Source organism: Corvus cornix, chromosome 5 (genome assembly GCF_000738735.6).
Source record: "Corvus cornix cornix isolate S_Up_H32 chromosome 5, ASM73873v5, whole genome shotgun sequence".
In the NCBI taxonomy this organism is placed as follows: domain Eukaryota; kingdom Metazoa; phylum Chordata; class Aves; order Passeriformes; family Corvidae; genus Corvus; species Corvus cornix.
In genome coordinates, this window is record NC_046335.1 from 20,906,564 (window position 1) to 20,928,154 (window position 21,591).

The window sequence follows — 21,591 nt, forward strand, 5'->3', positions numbered from 1 at the left end:
TCTCATTCGCTAGTTGTTCACTTCCTCAGCTAAATGTGTTATACAAGATGTTGTCTCCTGCACTTAGCCATTCTGTAAATAATTTCTTGCTTCAACAATGAAGCCTTTGTCTCATTTCACCTTTTGCTGATCCACTGGTTGTTTCACTATAGAACATCTTTGACTGGATATGTGTTCTATACCAATCTGTAGGGGCTCATAATTTGTATAATTTAAATTAGGAGGAATGTACACAGTTCTTTGCTGATTTATGAAGGAAATGAGGCATGATGGGCATTAAACACTTTGGAACTGAAAACTACTTAACCACCTCCAAGAACTGTATCAAACTCACAGACTTGCTCTACACTGCCTGAAATCCAGGAAAGGCAAGAGCAAAAGCACTATTCTGAATAGATATCAATGTAAACACAGTCAAGATAGGGTAGATAAAATTATTTATATTCACAAAAATTAAACTTGAACAAACTAAGAGTTCTACACAAGAACAAAAAAGGCAGTCTAACATGGTGAATCACCCTAAAAGAAAACTGTAACACCAGTAAAGGCAGCTAAAAATAGAGCAAAACACAAGATAGGATATTGAAGCAGATCACTCACTTTTTTTCATGGTCTACAGCCTCTGCTGATATACTGCCTACAAAATAGTGCAAGTTAATCTTAAGGAAACCCTGTTCTTTCTACTTTCTTAGACATAAAAATGTAACCCTGTTAGTGCTCAGTCTGTATACAGCCTAGGAAATGCTGAAATATTTTGCATCAAAGAGATTTTGGTTTTAGAAAAGCAAAACACAAACTCCTATTGCATTTTGCCTCCATTTATTATCTCAGAGTAGCCCTGAAGTTATTCAGTTCATCATATACCCTCTGGTTATAAGGACAACCCTGGGTCTATCCTTCTCCTGATTCTAAATCTTCTGCTTCTTCTGTATCTGCTCAGATAACATGCCACCGCAGTTTTGAAGGGAGACTTCATAGAAAGGAGCCAGAATTGGTTTTACAACTGTAAAATGCACAGACTTGGGCCAATCATAGTATAACTGAAAATTATGATTTGAAATTATGATTTCAAAATAAATGGCTGAATGTATACATTGATTTTCTTCCATTTATACTCATTCTCATTTAGCAATTCCATCTCTAACTCAGGGAAAACTTACTTTTTCATATGCTTTTTGCTTAAAAATCAGAATGGGCTATGTAAAATTCTGTAGCATTCAGTGGTAGCCTGGTGCTAAATGACAGATCCCCACTAGCCTGAGTCTACTTAAGCAAAACTCCTCCCAAAATCACTAACACTTTTGCCCAAACCTAAATTCTTTCTTGTGAGAAATTCAGAAACTGGAACAGTTCCACAACACAATTCTGAAGGTCCAGAGGCTTGATGGCAGATTACCATACAGAACAAAATGAAAGAATGCAGACTAAACCAGCAGCACACATAAATGATTTCTCTCTCCACAGTTACCACAAGAATGACACCATCATCACCTGCGGCTGTTTCTCTCCCCATTTCATTTCTATGTATTGTATGTGGTAAAGCACAAAAAGAAAGTGTAGTAGTGCAAGGTGAATGAACACACAGAAGCATTCAACCCACATCTCAAGACATGCTGCAGTCTTTTTCAGTACCCATTGTGGAAGACAATTTCCTCGTATAGGTTTGAATGAATTGTCAGGAAAACAAAAAAATATCATAAGGAGGGATCTGATGCTCTAGCAACTCTCTCATTCCATGTGCTACAGTCTGTTCACACAAACACCTCATGCTTCGTATACATCGATCTGGATGGTATGCTATCCATTTTTGCAGGGCTGCCACTTCATACTTCATTGTAAGTCAGGAGAGAAAATAGTTTCAGAGGCTGTAATTTTTTGTCATATAAAACAGGTATCTTAGTCAATAAATTTCCGCAATATCTGAAAGACTCATAATTAAAAAATGAATTCTAACAGAACAACTGTAAATTAAACAGGCAAATATGTAACTTCAAAATAAAGTATCTTCTCTGACTTCAAACCTTACAAATAGAAAGATCACAATGGACACTACAGAACATACATGATATTCAAAAAGCAGGCAAACTATTAAAAGGTCTCCTTAGAAGAATATGGGCAACTTTTACAAACTTTAAAATAGAATCAGATCTTGATAAACCATAGCCATTACTATTAATTTTGGATTTAGCGATGATAGATTTTCATTTAGCGATGCACATTAGAAAACAGTGATCATCAGGTGCCTTTTGTCACCTTTTATCACCAATAGAACACCCAGGGAAATGTGAGGAGGTCAGCATCCAGCAACTGGCACCCAAAAGAGTCTGTGAGTGGAATATCTAAAAAGGCTCCAGGGAAAGAAGTATCCCCAATACTAACCCAGGAAAATCCCTCTCATTTTTATTATTACTATTATTATTAAATATAATTGCAAATGAAAAAGTCAAGTTGCTAAATACATATAAAATAAATTACATTAAAATTAGTGTTTTCTTTTTCTCTTATACTTTGCTTTATGGTCTAAATATTTGGGTTTTCAAAGCTTATTTTATAATCAATTTGATCTGTTTTCATAGCTCTGATTTAAAAATCTATTTATCCCATATTTCTACTACAATTTGACCCATGCTGCCTTGTTTCTCTGGACAATTGAAAATGGCCTAATGGAAGGTTTTGAGGAAAAGAATATGGACAAAGTCTTTGATTATGACAGCACAAGCATGTGGCAGTTCTCAGACAGTTACAAAAGATCTTGGTCTCATGGAAATCTTGCATGCAATTTGCTAAGAGATCCTAAATAGTCTTGCATTTTAAGTGTCATTTCAAGATGCACCTTTAACTTCAGATTTCAATTTTTTCCAAAATAATCCTGATGTAAGCTCACTTCTATTACTTTGAACCATAAACCAGATATAACAAACTCTTACAGATATTCAAGAAGCCAATAACACTTTAAAAGTTCCTCTTCAACTTTTCTATTGCATGTAACAGATGAGTCCCAGACCACATTCTTTATTTGACAGCTAGGTAGAGTCAGTGATATATATGATGAACAGTAATACCATCTCCAGAAGAGCACAGCAGCACGCCTTTGCTCCTCGTGAATGACTGGCAAATCCTCCTAATCCATCCTGACCACAAAAGAACAAGAGAAATTAAAGCTGAACTAGTTCCATATTTACTGCTAGTGAATAGCTTCAGGGATAAAATTGCCCAAAGTACACAGGAAGCATTCAACAGAACTTTTAGTAATAATATCAACCAAATTCGTAGATTTTATTTAGATACCTGAAATAACCTGAAACTAGCACCATGCCATACAGAGAAGCTTGAAAAAAAAATATATGGGGAAGAAGCTGAAAAACTTACATTATTTTCTTTTCCAAAACTGATTGGAAAGAGAAAGCAATGATTTTCTTTTGCTATTATTTCATAATGAATGCTTACGTCTCAGGTTCAATTCCTTTGTTTCAATCTATTCAACAAATTTTTTTATAGTTAAAATCAGTCATTAAAATGTTCAATTAATGGTAGAGAAAGGTAGATATTTGAGACCAAGCTATAGAGAAAAACTATGTGCCATCATCATTAATGCTGAAAAGAGTCATTGTGCAAGTTCTTATCTTAATGCAGAACTAAAATTTCTTTTGTTGGTACTTGTGTCCATTTTCCCTCTTCCTTCCACTGACTACTACAAAGAAGAGCCTGACTTTCATTTTCTCTGTAACATCCCATTAGGTATCCAAGAGCAACATGATCCATCTTAGACTTTTCCTATAACCTTAACAAATTCATGTCTCTGCACCTCTCCTCACATGCAAGAATAGTGTTTTCCAGATAACTGATAGCATTTTACATGTTATATTATAACACCTGAAGAATATACACTGCCTTGCTCAGACATGTCCAGTCACATATGCTTAATCTGAGTCACAGAGCTCCAACCAATTAGGCTTAGCACTGCTCACTTTTACAGTCTTTTGGGGTTCTTTTTGTTCTGTTTTTAAGAAAGGAAGAAAGCCTGTTTTTATATATATTAAAAAAAAAAAAAAAAAGCCAGGATTTGATCTCATTTTCATTCCAGCACAAAACCAACTAAATATTTGGATATATCACAGAAGAGAAAAACCAGAATGGCTGACAGTAGAATGGCTCAAGCCATATCTACCCCATTCCAATGAATCTGAATTTTACAACAGGATTCAAAGCAAAAACCACTTAAAATACTGATGATGAGTACTAGAACCTTGTTTCTGGTCATTTCAAAACCACCCTGCAATATATCCAGTGCTTCAACATGATTCGGAACATGGCAAACTCCTGCAGCAGATTAAGGCCCTCCATCATTCACATTAGGTCTGTTTTGGCCCCTGGCATTTCTCCTGTTAACTTATATCTTCAAGATTCCATGAAATGTCAACAAATCCCCAGCTCATTCAAAATTTGCAAATGGCCCAGTTGCCTTTCCACTATGAATTAATGCATAATACATTGGAAATAATCTGAACATTGAGTAACATGACCAGCCTCTACCTCTAGTAAACCTCTTGGCTATTTGTCAGAAGAAAACAAAGCAAACAAGCTCTTCTCCTCCCACAGGATCACATAAAGTAACAAAGTCTAAAAGTTTCCAGTTCTAGTGTTCTCATTTTCTCAAGTAATTCAACTCTCCTAAAACCCCCTTTGCTCAAGTTCTCACAAAAAGGTCTATTTTCTTCTTGCAAAGCTATGTTGTGCTAACATCAAATTCTTATTCTTTTGAACTACCCTGCTAAAGCAAGCTATATCAGTTTGAGGATCTGTTCAGTTCTCACTTAACTTTCTTTGTGAGGAAAAAACTAACACCTTATCACTCCCTTTTAGTCTTTGTCTTCCGAGAATAGTAATACTTCACCATAGATTCAGCTGTATTCAGGACTGTGCATATGACTCAGTAGATTGCCACTGATAAAAAATGTTTCTCCACTTTTTGAATAAATCCTACTATTGAATCACATACAGCTTTTGAGTTTCGTTTTGTTTGTTTCTTCCCTCCCCAGTTTCTTTCGGCATCAAGACTTAATTCTCTGTGCATCCCATTCAGCAACTCTACAAAACTATAAAGAACTACTATAAGCAGTTTAATCTGACGGGAATTGAAGACACAAAGTACAGAACATGACACACAGTATTTTAGAGTAACAGTTTTCTTCAAATGCATATCCAGTTAAGAGAAACCCAGGTCTGGGAGAGACATGGGCCTGTCTATACTCACTATGTGCAGCTGCAGAAAATCACCGAGCCCAGGGGCACTGTCAATCCGGACAAGAATGCCATCCTTCACTGTTGTGCTGAAGCCCACAGCAAGACGGTCCGTCCTTGTGCTTGGTCTGTCATTAGCTGGCCAGGTGTACAGGATGAGACCCCCACTCTTCCCAAATATATATGTGGCACCAGCTACAAGATAAAAAAACAAAGAAAAACATATTAGTTTTGCCAAGTCTAGTGGCAATGCTATGACTTCCAAGAGGAACAACTTAAGCAAGCACATGCTTTCATTAGTTACAGGGGTGAAATCAACGTGTTCTGCTGGCCAGGCCTGATGAAGTGCATTATTAGTTCCTAAATAAAGACAGGCAGCATTTAAGACAAAGATAAGTGAAGAGTTTATCAAGAATTATCAAGACAGTTTGTAAAGAATGAATTATTTCATTAGTGCTAATACCCAAGACAAGGTTGGATTGGACACTGTCGTTCAGGGGAGAAAACCACAAGCCACTCCCATTTCAAAAGCATGGGATTCAATCTTATAAGGTGATTCAAAGGCAATATTTAGCATTTATCCATGAGGTTGGACTTGCCGTCAGCTAAAGACTATTCAATGCATAGTAGGAGACTACAATTTTCTTAACACTTCATGAGATTTTTTGATATCTAGTCCACATATTTCCAGCACCATTTGTCTTGTCACCACTGAGCCTGGGAATTTGTTCCTTGCCCTTGTTTTTAAGGACAACACCAAACTTCTCCCATGCTGAACACTGTCCTCCCACATTCGTGAGGGCCATCTGAGCTGAGGAAGGCAGTAACGCAAGTGAGGAATTATTGCCGCAGATGAGGAAGCTGAGAAGCAAAAGAGTTTGGAGCTCACATTCTGACTTGTACTCAACACTCCAAGTTAGGAGCAAGATTTTATAACTCAGCAGTTATAAAATCAGCCCCCGAGCTTCTTGGAAAGTATATCTAAAATTCCTGTCTCGTCCAAATCTACAGGCAGGCCAGGAACAACACTCCTCCATGTTTCAGTCACTTACTGCACCTCATTTTTCTGAGCACCATTACAATGGTTACAGAACAGTAAGCAAAAACAGCCAGCTTCTGTTACTGCAACAAGGATAAAATAGATGTAGAAAGTACAGGCAATTACTGGGTACATTTTCTAATCCGAGTGAAAGTACAACTGAGGATTTTTTTTTTTTGCACCATACCAATCAGCAACATGTATCACGCAACCTTGTGCAGAGTAAATGTAGTTAGATACAGAAACAGGTGGGATCATATAAGGGTAATTTCTACACTTGCCTACAAAGCTGCAGCTTCACTGAGACCTGAATTCCAAATGAATGCTGCATATTAGTAGAAATAATTGATACACTTCTCCCTTGCTAAAGAGGCTTACTCTGACATCTCAGAACACATTACCAAAACAGACATCAAAAACTCAGCCACAGAGAAATGAAATGATTTGTGAACAGCTGACTCAATGACAGAGTGAAAATCAATCATGTTTTCTTCTTCCCTTCCAGGCCTATGCACATCCAACAGAACATGCCCTCAGTAAATTCAGACAAATGTGTTCGAAATCAGGGTTAAAAGGAAATTTCAGTCATAATTCTGAATTACCAAAAGAGCACATTCTGGCATTCTGGAACTGTGCACATACACTTTTTCCGTTTCAGAAAGAATAATTTTATAGACTATAGTCTATAATTTTATAGAAATAATTTTATAGAAAGAATAATTTTATAGACTCAGCTTCCTCATTCAGCTTTAAACTCCAGATAGAGGGTGCATGACTATTTTAAGATGTGTAGAAAGAGGTTTTGTTTGTCCATTTGTTTAAACATCCCCAGCTCTATCTGGAACCTTATGGTTAGACAGTTGGAGATGACCAGGTAGTGAATTATCCGTGTCCTGCCCCCATGCACAGGCATAACAACAGCCCCCCTAAAACTACACTACAAATATACTCCTTCAGTTTATCAGTTTGTTCTGTAACTTCTGTGTGTCTTTGCACTACAGACTAAAACTAGGCACAGCAATGTGGTAAGCAAAACTAGATTTACTCATTGTTGATGGTTTCACAAATTAAAACCCACTTCCCAAAATTACTCTCACTTGACTTGAAAGCTCTCCTCCTTTTCTTTGTACTGGTTATCAGGCCTTTCAGCAGCAAAGACAAGCTTGGAGGTGAGTTCTTCATTCTTTATGAAGGCAGATTATTTCTTTACCTAAGAACCATTTGGCTGCAGGTGGACCATGTCAGTCCTCCAATGAGAGCCAATTAGAACCAATTATGTCCTCACAGGCCTTTCATGAGACTTAACTACTTAAACAGATCTTATTTTCTCCTCACAGAGCATAGATTTTGCTTCTAAGCCTAACCTGACAATATTCAGTACTCTGTACTGAGGTACCAAGGTTCCTAAGGTAAGGATCAGAAACACAAAGAAATAACACAGTCTAAACCTGCCTCTGCCGGGTTTTATTTCAGTTTTCTGTGAGATGGCTCCACATAATGCTTCATGAAGACATGTAGTACTTTGGTTCAGCTGGGAATGTCAACTCAGTTCTGGAGTTCAGCTGATCCACAGGCTTCCAGCTTTACCTTAAATATGGCAGGGGTTTACTGTGATGCATTCTGCAGTCATATATTCTGGCAAGGCATTGAGCTCTTGAAAGAAAATTCAGATACAACAACCAGAGCTGCACTAACCCGAACAGACCTGTAAGCAGAAGTCTGATTGGCCAATACTTGTTTCCTTATTTCCCAGGTCAGAAATACCTGCTTAATAAGAGACGGGCCACTTGCTTTATCTGTGTGTAGCTGAATGTACACAACATTTGTCGGATACATCAATGTCCCTCCCTTCACCAACATTTTGAGGACATACAGGCTATCCATTGACGTGTTTGGAAAGAGATGCATATTAACATTGTGACAGTATAATTTTTTCCCCAAATTATGAACAAAATAGTCATTCCAGTCTGGAAACATAAGATCCATCAAGTGGAAGTATAACAAGAGTTAGTTTCACATTGCAATCACATAAAAAGAAAAAGTAACAAAAAACCCCAGCCATGCAACACAAACACACTTGACTTAAATACTTCTATTTGCCTGCAGCAACCATGAGTTTATAAAGTTCAAGAGATTTGAACAAGCAAATTATAACCCTAGACTTCAGGAAAGGAGATTTCAGCTTCACCAGAACTTGACAAGGCCTGGACACCTCTATCTGATTGGACTTGCTTTAAGCTGGTGTGAGTGAGCAGGCTAGACCAGTTTACCACTAGCAGTCCCTTCTGATCTTAAATCAACAATTATCCTTTCTTTGTGGTGTGGCAGAGAATTGTAGAATAATTAACCAAAGAATTCTAATTTTAAAAAAAGCTGGTAAGATGCAAGTCTGTTAATCTTGAAATCTTCTTGTACCTAAGCTCTGTTACACACTTCTTTATTAGACAAGAACACTTTTTTTTTTCCAAGACACTTTCCATTCAAGACAGACGGTAGACTACACTCTCATATTTAGTTTTTTTCTCACTGTTCAAGGTTTAGTTATGTAACTCCTTTAATAAGTACAACACCAACTGTGCCCTAACAATAGAAAAGTCTGAAGGACTGATTAATTGCATTGTTATACAATGTATTGTTGTTACAGTGTTTCACCACTTCAACTATATAACACTAAATTCAACCAATACCATGCAAAAAAAGAACAATAATAAAATCAAGGATACAAGCAACACAAAATTATTTCCCCAGTCAGTTTTGTGGCAGTCACAGTGCCCTGGGCCAGATTTACTGTAGCAACACATAAAAACAAACTGAAGTAGAATATTTTCAGCTACTCTATATGTTGCATGCAGCAAGTTGGTCAGCACTGGGAGCTCAGAGAACTGAAGACATATATAGAGAGGAAACACTCCCTACAGATTTAAGCTACTAAGACACCATTACATGTTTAGCGTATACAAAGCTTATAAACTCACAAAACTTAGTGTGGCAGACTGGCAGTTGACTTCTCCCAGAAATTACGTAACTTCTAACTTATATCATTGGTGTTTAGAGATTTAAACATCAAAGATGGGTATGTTACAACATATGTGACAATGTAGTCTGCATATCTAGAGTAGGTAAATTATGTATTTGCTAGTTGTATTCATGAACAGAGCTGTTATATTATTAATCTTCAGTCAAAATAAAATAGTTTGAGGCAAAGACTCCTCACAGAAAACTCCTAACAGACAAGTCATAATCAAGGTTATAAGCCACAGCAAATAAAGCCTACAAATGAGGTGTTTTAAGAAGCATTTAGTTTAAGTTAGCACTACCACCTGTCATTTTAATTCATCATTGCCCAAAGACTTCAAAAACCTGTTTTAAGGAACAGCGTCCTTCAATCAACATAGTACAACTGCAGCAAAGTAAAGTAGGAAAGAAAATAGTAAAGTAAAAGTAGAGTAGTAGTAAGCAAGTCTGTTACTTTTGCACGAATTAAAACTTCTGCGCCCCACCCTCCTGTGAATTTCCCCACATTAAAAAATTGATTGCAAATTCTCTATTTGCATCTACTAAGCCATCAAAAGCCTGGTTTGCCTCAGCTACAGCACAGCACACACACTCATTTCCCTGTGGCCAAGAAAATCCAGCATTTGGTAGGTAACACAATGCATATACACTGAAGGGTTACCTGCAGCAACTCTGCACTGGGAGAGTATATGTTTAGCATAGTGTAAATGCTACAGTTCATATTTTTACAACCAAAAAGTACCTTTAGGATGCAAATTATGAAGAACCCAGGCCAATTCAAAAGCTACAATAATTACTTGAGTACCTTTCAAAAATTTGCCCCAAGGATGGATAGTCATGAGCGGCATGGAATGTTGGAGGGCATGGGCCACTTTTTAAAGGCCTTTTCTACTCCAGTGAGTTGGAAGTTCACCCCTGAACAACTATAGGACCCTGATAAAGTGACAGAATATTTGCAAGGAGAATGCTGTGGCACCTTCAGAGATGAGCTCTGGAGACACACCCTGTGCCTCATGCCACAGGTGAGTGATGGTGTCTGGATCACCATCTTGTGGCTTGAAAAGCAAGTCCTGCAGCAGCACAGCACCCTAGAAAGAACTGAGTCTGACAATGGGACTAATTTCAAAAATAACCTTGTAGACACCTGGGCCAGAGAGCACAATATTGAGTGAGTGCATCATATTCCCCATCTGGCACCAGCCTCTGGGAAAATTGAACAGTAAAATGGACTGTTAAAAATCACATTGAAATCAATGGTAGTGGGACCCTCAAACATTGGGATCTACATTTAGTGAAGGCCACCTGTTTAGTGAACACCAGAAGGCCTACCAATTGAGCTGGCCCTGCCCAATCATAACCTCCACAAACCAGAAGGGGATGAAGTCTCTGCACACATGAGAAAGGGGCTAGGGAAGACAGTTTGGATTAGTCCTGAGTCAAGCAAAGGCAAATCTATCTGTGAGATTGATTTTCCTCAGGGACTTGGATGTACTTGAGAGGTATTGCAGAGGAACAGGGAAATACAATGTGTACCTCAATGGAATTCGATTTTTGTGTGAGAACAGTCTGTAATGTTGAATTTTATAATACTGGTTGCTGAATGATGTTGCCACTGTATGCCATAAGTACCACAGACAATGAGGATGGACTGCTTCAGTTACACCAGTCATGAGCTTGTGATGCAGCTGGCAACCAGCCAACAGCACACCAGCCCTCCTGCCCTGGAAGATGTCTAGGATGGATAGAACCCACATGGACTAAATGACCTTAACAGACATCTTGGAGGGAGAGCCATTGACTATGGAAATGGTATCTGTGCTTGTGTTTATATATGTACAGCTGGGAGGTGTAAGATTTGAGCATGACATAAGTGGTATAGAATACCATGAACTAAATTGGGGAATGCCATTTCTAAACCATAACAAATATAGATATTATTTTACTTCTTAATATTTTTGTAAAAGGAGTGGAAACTTTATTTATATTTTATTCTGCTTAGTCCAGTAGTTCAGATGAGTCTTGTAGAGTATTTCATATGCTGATGTAAAGGTCCTAACATGTTTATTAATAATCATAACCTTCTGCTATTTAACAAGAAGCTATCAGTTCAACTACAGGAAAATTCATGACGATGGCATTTTGCTCTTCTTTCTTGGCAGGAAACTGAAATTTAGGTAATTTTCAAGAAGCAATGTTGTCAAAGGATGAAATCAATAACATATTGTGCATGACCATAGGTTACATGAGCAAATCAAGAGCCATTTCACATCATGAATGAAACCTTGGTAACACCTGTAATTAGCAGCCCTTTAATCATCAGCCCTCTGAAGGCATAACTAAATAATGGAGACCTGATAGTTTACATAGACATTCAAAAAAATCCCACAAAATCTTAATAAGAAAAGGTAGAGCTTTTTCCAAATTTACATCAAGAAAAAGTAAGGATGACCCTTATCTTACTGTACCTGGACTAGGCAGTTCATTTACTATTTCCATCACCAGAAAATGCATGTAAAAGGAATGCAGGTTAGAATACTGGCACGAAAGCAAGTGAGAAGAGATCAGGCAAACATCTGCAGAAACTAAGTAAGGGGACAAAATTTGCTGCTGCAGAAAACATCATAATTTGGTCATACAATAAAAAAGCAGTTCCAAAAAACACGGTATATAGAGAGCTATTCAACCCTCGCAAGTGGAGATGAACAAAGCAACAAGGAAGAGCTGCTGCGACCGATTTCTATTCTAATAGAAAACTCTAATAACATAGATTGGAAGTTTTCCCAGAAATCTGATCAGACTGATTTGATCTCTGCCCCCAAAATTAAGGTTCCTGGCCATATGTTTGCAGCTTAAGGTAGACTCCATATTTGACCACTCTATTTCCAGTCAGAGAAACAACTGTAGTGTAGTTCTTCAGGCCTTTACTTGGCCACACAGTTCAGCATCTTATTTATTTATACTTGCTACACTCGAGAAAAAACAATCCATGCTTTGACCACCAGCTCTAAGAGGGAGTTAAAGCAAACAACACATGCATAAACCAGAAAAGAGAACTATGACTTTCAAATGACATCTATTTATTGCTCCCCAAAAGTTTATAACATCACAATGCAAACAATAAAACACATCAGTTGAAACCTATACACTGCCAAAAGGATGAACATTGGCTGAGTGAAAAATGAAGCTTCTGAAAGTTGTTTTTAATACTTAACTCATTCTGGCCACCTCAAATAGACTACACATATGCTGTACAACTCCAAATTTCCATTAAATTAATTTCTTAGGAGTAAAAAGAGTGAGAGAATGACAAAAGCATGTTTTGAGGACAGTCAAAGAAAGGAAACCGCGTCCATATGCCTTAACAACAATAATGGTGAAAATAGGCAAAGTTTTCACCTAGCTTTGCAATATCCTCTCAAAGAGCATGGATGATTTAGCTGACTCTTCATTACTTGAAATCACTTCAACTGGGTCAATTCTAGGTATGCTGAAACATCTATATTGCCTAGAGATGACCTAAGAGGTGTTTTCAATTGACAGCTCCTGCAAAGTTACTCCTGTGGGTCTTGTCCACTAAATGCATTGCATTCAGCGTAATACAGCTTCTTTGCTTCACAGTTATATTAGATGCATGATAGCACTTCCAGCTACCATTATTAAACAAATTAATAATGGAGAATAAAAAAAGACCAAGAGAGAATTGTCCCATTCCTTCTGCCCTTTCATATTTACCAAGGCATCAGTCTTGACAACAGCTATTCTTCCTTCTCCCCTTATAAGCTATCATCTTGTTGCCCTCAATCCTAAACTTCAATTACATTGTTATCCTAATCCCTCTTTTACTCCTCTTCTTCCTATCTCACTATACATCACACCAAATAAAAAGAGTTCTTAGACAAAAGAATTAATTATATCTCAGGAATCAAAACCAAGCTAGCCATTGACACATCCCCTGCCTTCAAGCATATACACCAATGTTCTTACATTATATGAATGATCTGCAATATCGGGATATCCCAGGGACATCTTGTGAGTTACTGCCACTCAATCACACACATCAAGAAATTTAAGTGTCATCAAAACTGAGTATCATCAATCAGGATGAAGTGTCTTACTCCTCCTTCACCTAAAGATCCTCTCTGGCACTTGTACATCTGTGACTCCGTTGCTGTGTCTTCCACACCTGAGTTTAAAAGGTCTATTAATACAAACACCTGCTTGATTGAAAAAAAGGAGATGGGGGTTGAAAAGGTTACAGGATCTAATCACCATCATCATCTGGTCACTTGACCATTCCATCACAGGATCCTTCCTGGGAGGAAGGAAAGACAGGCCTAATACTTTCTATGATACAACTGCTGAAACATCCTTTTATTTATCAAGAGCTTTAAATTGCCTAAGAATAAAGAAAACTTAAAACCCTGAAAAATGCAAAGCTTCCAGTCTAATCCTCAAAAAAGAAAAAAAGAAAAGCAAGCTTCTGTGCTTAGAGTTCTTATGAACTAGCTCTACTTCCTTTAGGATGCTCACTCTTCCTTGACAAATTCTCCGAGACTGAAATTGAACACCACATTTATCTCAAAAAATCAGACATTGTTTGACATGAAACTGAAATTCCTTTCACACTTTAAAATATGAAGGAGCATCTATATAAAAAGGAGGAGGAGCTATAAAAGCTGCAAGACTAACACAAAACGGAAGCAGCAATTCGGATAACGCCTGCTTTCTGTGTTTGTCTTCTTTAATGACAGCAAATTAATACAAGTCACTTTCCTCCCAGTATGTGTGCATCAGCCAACAATTGGATCAGACAGTATGCTACTTCTTATTAGTTACACTGCATTAAAAAGATTGGAAGAGGAAAAGAAGGAGAGCCAGGGAGTGTTTCTAGAACTACTTGAAGGTCCAAGATAATTTATGCTTGAAATATGAATTCCTCTAAATCTGGGATACCAGGAAGATTAAGGTTTTTTTCCAAATATGAATTTTCCATGGGGCATGTTGGGTATGTTTATCATCTCAGAAGGAATTTAGGGATTAGCTGCTGACTAAAACAGATGCAAGATGACCATAGGCACACCAGCTTAAACATAAAAGATTGCAACACAGAAAATATTTCAGCAATACTTTAATTTCCATTACAACAACAAGATTGTTCAGACAACAATCGCTGTCGTGTCTTCAGCATTGATCCTAAGTGGATACACATGGAAAACTAAGAGTAGAGCAAGCCTATTTCCTTTAAGTATGCACTCAGACCACGAGCCTTTTCATCAATTAACTCGGCCTCATGTGGTTTGTTTATACAGTAATCCCAAAGAGATCTATTTTTCAAGTACTTATCCAGTCTGTCTTTGAATACATTTAAAAGTTTTGCATTCACAATGTCTTACAAACCCTTAGCAATGACTCAAACAAATCTGCCATTGATGTAGCAAGTTAAACATTAGCCAGCTGTGGGCCCTATCAGCAGAGGCATCCTACAGCATCTTGCATTCTGCTAACAGGACCTGGGGCTGTTAATAGATGATTATTCCCCTTTACTCAGTGGTTGTTAGACTGCATCTAGAATAATGCATCTGATTTTGGATTGACAAACTGGAGCACGTTCACTGAAGTGCCACAAAGGCAGTTGGGTGGATGAAGTGCCTGCCTCATGAGGAAATGCCAACAGATTCAGGCTTTATCAGCTTGGAGATGACACAGCTTCAAGGGGACCTAAGGGCAGTTTCACAGCACCTGCAAGGAGGTTCTTGAGAAGCCAAAGGCAGGCTCTTCACAGTGGTGCACAGCTGAGGAGCAGGATGCAACTGCTGTACTTCGAAGTAAGAGAATCTGACTCTACAGCAGGAAAGAGCTTTCTCCTCACAAGGAAAGACATGCAAAGAAGTTGCCCAAGTAGATTTTAGAGTTTCTGTGTGTGGAGGTTTTGAAGATATGACTACATAAAACCCCAAGCAACCTGATCTGACCTCACAGCTGACCTTGCTCCAAGCAAGGGTTTGGACTAGAGATTTCCTGATGTCACTTTCAGCCTGAGTGAAAAAGGATCCCCTTTTTATGTGAAGAATCATCTTTTTCATACTTGCTCTTGCTAAATAGATTACATGTTCCCTAGTTCTTGTCCTGTAAGGCACAGTACTCTGTCCCTATATCTATTTGCCTTGCAGACTTACATCATACCACCACCCTCAATCCTTAAGTAATTTCTTTCAGTAAAGAGACCAGTTGTGTCATCAAATTCAGCCCCCACAGCTTTATGCAGCCAGATGACAGTTATCAATCTAGGAAAAAGTCCACAGGGACAATTCCGCCAGGTATTTTTTTTTTCCTAGGCATTACAGAGTATGAAAAACATTTTGCAAAAAAAACCCCAAACCCCCCAACCCCCCACAGTACTGATACCAAAATAGAAAACAAAAGGGTTAAAACCACTATGCACTAGAAGAAGAGACAGAAGAAACTACAAACACAACTGAAATATGAAATTTGCTGGGTAAAAGTGCCTGTAAAACTGTGACCCTTTTCAGAAAAAGTTGTCCACCACCTACAAAGAGACTCCATTACTTCATAAGGTGCAACTGTGACTAAATTCAGTAAAGGTAGATGGAACCATTTCTTAGTTGCATGCTGCTGCCAAAGAGCAGGTGGCATCAGGATGCAATTTCTTGTTTCTTGGTATTTGTTGATAAAAGAGCACACAGAGAGGATGTCCTTTGAGAAGCCCAGAAGGCAGCATGCCAGAGGAGCTGAATACAGAGACTGCTGTTAGCAAGAAGAAGCACAGCAGGATTCACAGCTCACTTGGGGCTTGAAGGAAGGGCAGGGATGTTAGCTCAGTACAGGTTTACAGAATCTGAATGGTAACAAAATGGCCTAGATACCTCTCAAGATGGATGAAGGCCAAAATGCTACTCTTGATCTCAGCCCAGTCAACTCTCCTCTAAAGAATCTCTTTCTAGTGTTTATCCTCAAGCTACACTTTATTCCATTAAAACAAATTCCCTCACAAAAAGATGAAAACAAAACAAAAACCCAAACAAACAAAAACCCCAAAACTATGAAAACCAACCAACCAACAAAATTCCCCAAAACGCAAACAAAAAAACCCACACCAAACACAAAGCAAAAACAAAACAAAACTGCAAAGACAAATTCTGTTCTCTCAGCACCATTTAGTCACTTCAGGTTTAAGTAGCATAGTACTTTGCATGACCAGTCTGAGTCTACAAGGTTTTTCTTGTTTTAACTGTAGGCAATCCTTCACTCTTACTTACATACCTGCTCACATTTCCTTAATCATAGATACCAAAAGAGAAAATATAGTTTATATTTACTGTCTTCACTGCAAGAGACCAAACCTAAATTTTCAGTCTTGACAGCTAAAAAATATTGGGCCAGAAGTATCAGCTACTGGGTATTCATTAAAACCTCAGAAGGTAAGAGTTTTACCAACTCTCATATGCTAAATTAGCAGCAGAGTTTGGAAAAAGAAGCAGGTTTTCAGGTATCTAACCTTTTGCTGGCTGTTAGCATTTTAGTATGATTCTGAAATAAACTTCTTGATCTATCATCACTAGCCATGTTCTCATCAGAGCAGTCTCACAGCACACACGCTTGACGCCTTAAAATCTTCCAGTTTAGTTTAAAACTAAACTGGAAGATGCAATCCAGCTTTTAACAAGATACTAGTCTATAGTACCAGACCAGAGCTAGTCCAAAGTAACACTTCAGAAGCAAAATGCCCGCAGTATAGGTCTCAGGTCCTTGATACTAAATTTCATTCTGAAAACCAACTCTTATGCTGATTGTTATTGTAGACACGGCCTAGTCGTCTATAACTAAATGGGGCCCATTTTGGTCTATCAAGGAAAGAAACTCGGAGTTCTGAGCTTTTTGACCTCACCTCAAATATGACATTGTCCCTCACAAGTACTAGAAGGTCAGTGATGAGAAGAAATGCATTTACGGAAGCTCACCATTCCCAAGGCTCTCTAACCTTCCCCAAGGTCACATAGAAGGAATGTACAAACAGTAGGTATCCAGAGCTAGTAATAGGGCATACAAACTATTCTGTAAATGATATGCAGCTTTTCTTGCTATTACCTCTTTTTCTTGCCACCATGAAAGGACATCCACCACTAGGATAAATGGACATATGCAAACTTTATACAGGCAATCTGTTAAAAGTACCATGCCAGAGCAAAACACAAGTGTAATGGTTGTTTAATCATTCTCACCATGAAGTGACAATTCTTTAGTGTCTTATGACATTCATGAATGATGCAGAGGGCTGGCATGATGAATGCAGAGCAACTCCGACTGACAGATACTTTCAGAGAATTTATATCCTTCCCACACTCCCAGGACAAAAGGGCTCTTGAGCAGAGTTATCATTTGTTCAATGAGAGGATTTACAGTCTTGCCAGCAACTCCTTTTACCTTACTCTATAAAGCGTTTATTTTGATATACTGATTGTGATCATTCAAGAACAGCTGTATCTGAAGGAAGTCAGCAGGGGAGAGAAAAAGCAGAGTGGTTCTGAATAACTTGCTCACCTTGACCTGGGACTTCATTCCCCTCAGCCAGTTTGCTTTGTCTTTGGTATCAGTTCTTTCCTGGCATCCTCTGCTATCCCATTGTATTACATTACAAATGTAATATTGCTCAAGGGAGACATGTAATCTCCCATGCCTGGCTACCCTTCCTTCATGGCAAAAGGTGAAGTTTAACCACAAAAGCCATCCACCATAGTTCCTTCTTATCATTTCACTAGAAAGCACCTCAGCATCACAGTTTTCACATCACCCTAGACTGGCCGCTATCTTACAGTTACACACAGCAACAGCTCCTGCCATGAGATTCAGTGTCAAAGGAGCACCTGGACCTTATCCAGAAGGATAAGGCAGGGTGATATAGGCACACAGAACCACAGTCTCAACAGTACTTGTAGACTGAGATATTCCCACTGCTGTGATGAACACATCAGCGTCAGACGTGTATTGCATGAGGCAGTTCAGCAAATGCAACACTTCTCGCCTCTGGCAGAGGCTAGCAGTAAGTCTCATGACTTGGTGTTCCAGCCACTCTCTAAAAGTTTTTCATCACTATTGTATTCTGAGAAATACAGCAGTTACAATCTTGACTAAAATACATTATCACCTAAGAGGCCCTGAGTCTGTGGCCTTCAGCTGCACAAAGCAATAGCATGTGTCACACAAGTGAGGATAATGAAAGTTCTGTGGGCTGATCACATCGATCTAATGACAGCAGTGATTTCCCTACACTTCATTTTGAAAGCATTAGGTGACTTCAGGCAGAGAAGCAATAAGTTCTTATGAATATTACAAATAATATCCATAATATCATTACAGACAAGGATATTACCATTTTTTACACATTTTAAATTATGCTTTAACACCACAGTTTTGCACCTCTGTACAGTATTTGATCTTAAATGCCCTGAAATGTTCTGTTCTTGAAGGGGGCCTACAAAACTAATAGGAGAAATTTAACTTGCTTGCCTTTGAAATTAATCTATCATTATATTAGAGGATAATGCACCACATCACTGCACAATGTTAAGGTAGACCAGTGACAGCTGCTACAAAACACCTATCTAGACATGTAGAATGGACTTCCTAGAGCAGTGAGTGAACCATATGGTATTTAATGGGTATTGTTAAGTTCTAGAAAGATAAGCTAAGTTAATAAAGCTGAAGAAACAGCTAAAAATGGGTAAGCCATGTCCTCTTAACCTTTTCTCCCACTGAGAAATTTTGATTAAGATTGATAAATATTTCTTCACTCATATTTCAAGTGTGTAAGCACTAAACTTCAGTATTTTTTGCTTCTGTGTCTACTACTTTATTGTGACTTGCCAGTTTCATTCCCAATAAAGCATTTAATTACTACATCATTTATTTGGGAGACAACATAGGGAAGAGTTTCTTTCAGGTACATCTTTCAGGGTGCCAAAGACATAGAATTCTATATAAAATATATATATATTCAGTGTATATATATATATATATAAGTTCAGTACATATATATATATATATATATATATATATATAAAAAGTTCAGGTTTTCCCCCACTAAAGCAGGGTGGGGAGGGGGGGAAATCTTTCTCAAATAACCTGGAAAAATAAATCCCAGTCTATCTTTTCCTTCTCTCCCATGCAGTAAATGCAAACTATTGATTTACCTCTAGCTCTTTCATGCCTTTCACACGCTTCAATAATACAGAGGATTTGCTCCTCATCCTTTCATCTCCAGGCCTGGAATGCCTCTTAAGCCCTCCGTTAAGGGTCACTCATTCCTCCTCAAACTGCAGCACTCGCATCCTACAGAACTCCACAGGTGACAGCTAGAGAGACATGCAAGTAGTACATAATCACTTACCTCCTGACTTCTTTGTCAGGTGAGACAGAAAGACAAAATTTTTATAAACCCTAGTTATTCAAACTTTTGATCATTTATCTTTGATCTTTTGTAAGCCTCCTTCTGAATGCAATATAAAAACCAGTAAATTATGGATAAAAAGTAATTTCCAATCCAGCACCTTGCATGAACCTGAACTAGCAAGCACTGTTCCATCAGGTCTATACTCCCACACAAAACAGGGAACACATGGACCTTCTTACCTCAAATGCTTAGAAACAAAAAAACATGGGATAATGGGAAGGAACATGTAGAGATCATTTAGTTTCCCCTCTCCTCCAACTCAAAGCAAGGTCAATGAGAGCAGATTACTTAGGAACTACTTCCATTCAGTTTTGAATACTTCAAAGAAATGACACTCAACAACTTCTTCATTGGCAACCAGTTGCAGTATTTTACTATCCTACTTCATAAGTTACAATTTCCCACATTCCATCTTATGCCCTTTTCTTCTCATGCTATTTCTGTGGATCTCCAAGATGCGTCCTATCTATAAACTCCTAGTCTGGTAATTAAAGACAGCCACAGTTTTTCTGCCCTCTCTCCCCTTAGGGTTCAACAAACCATGTTCTCTTGCACTTCCCAGCACCTTTACCACCTTGGTGGCCTTCTGCCAAGTGAAGCCCAAACTTGAATGCAGTACTCCAGATGTAGTCTCACAACTGACTTCAAGGTAGGAAAGCATTCCCTTGGCTAGCTGACTGCATTCTTGCTAAGGTAGATCACTATGTCACTGGCTCTGCAAATAAGGACACACTGCTGGCTCTAATTCAAATGGTTAAACACCTTTTCTATGCAGTTGCCTTCTTCCATTCAGTTGGAACACAGCCGGTTGCCCCTTTTGCACAGGAATTCTCCATCCTACATGACTTGGCACTTTCTTTTGTCAAATTTCATAAGATTCGTCGTGATGACCCCATTTCTCCAACCTCTGAGAGGTCCCTCTGAATTGCAGCTCATCACTGGCTGTCCCCAGTTTGATAATTTGCAAACTTGCTGGGAGCACACTCAGTTTGATCAGCACACACATTAAACAATACTGGCATCAGCATCAATCCCTGAGGGGCATCAGTAGTCATAAGCTGCCTGATCAACTCCGTGCCATTGAGCACAGCCCTTTCAACCAGCAAGTCAAGCCAACTTCCCACCCACCTAACCCATATCTCCAAGGTTGCATAGGGATACTGCAGGAGACAGTATCAAAGCCTTTGTAGAAGTGAAGGTAGACAATACCTCCTGCACCCCCTGTTATTCGTAGAGCCAGTCTCATTGCAGAGGGCAATGACTTTGGCCAAGCATAATTAGCCCACAGTAAATACATGTGGGCTATTTCAAATTAGCTTTTCATCCTTTGTGTGCTTGCCGGTAGCTTCTAGGAAAATTTGCTCAGTAATCTTCCCAGGAACTGGTGTTAGGCTAACTACTCTGTAATTCTCTAGCAGACATGGCATTTACATTTTTTTTTCTCCAGTCATTAATAACATTTTGACTGTTTTGTTTGGTTTTGTTTTTCCCACCTATTTTCTCTCTGAGTATCTCACAATTTCTCACTGTATTTATTGAAGATCAGAGTGCCACAGTGCAATGTAGGCTCTTGGATCTTAATATTTCTTCTATCTTAGAAAGGATTTCCTCTCTTCACATATGCTGTCCTCAAGATTCCTGTTAAAAATAGATCTGCCCTTGTGAAAACTCAGTCTCAGGGCCTGCAAGCATTCCTTCATCTATTTCAGAGTCTGAAAACATAAAGAGAAGTTCCTGTTCCATTTAGTTCATGAAAGAAAAGGACCTGCTCCTGAGTTATGTGATTGTCTGTTTCATGAACACATCAAGTATGACCAGTGGTACATGT

General features: G+C 38.5%; 1 protein-coding gene across 41 annotated transcripts in view; it reads right to left on the reverse strand.

Annotated features, from left to right (window-relative positions):
* The window catches only part of NRXN3 (neurexin 3), a 982,026-nt gene that overhangs the window by 241,921 nt on the left and 718,514 nt on the right, over positions 1 to 21,591 (reverse strand). For all 41 annotated transcript variants that reach the window (XR_005602064.1, XR_005602065.1, XM_039553074.1 and 38 more), the window contains one exon: positions 5,255 to 5,436. Coding sequence is in view for 39 of the 41 variants with exons in the window: in XM_039553074.1 (XP_039409008.1) it covers positions 5,255 to 5,436 (182 nt within the window). In the remaining 2 variants the exon portion in view is untranslated. The remainder of the gene's footprint in view (positions 1 to 5,254; positions 5,437 to 21,591) is intronic.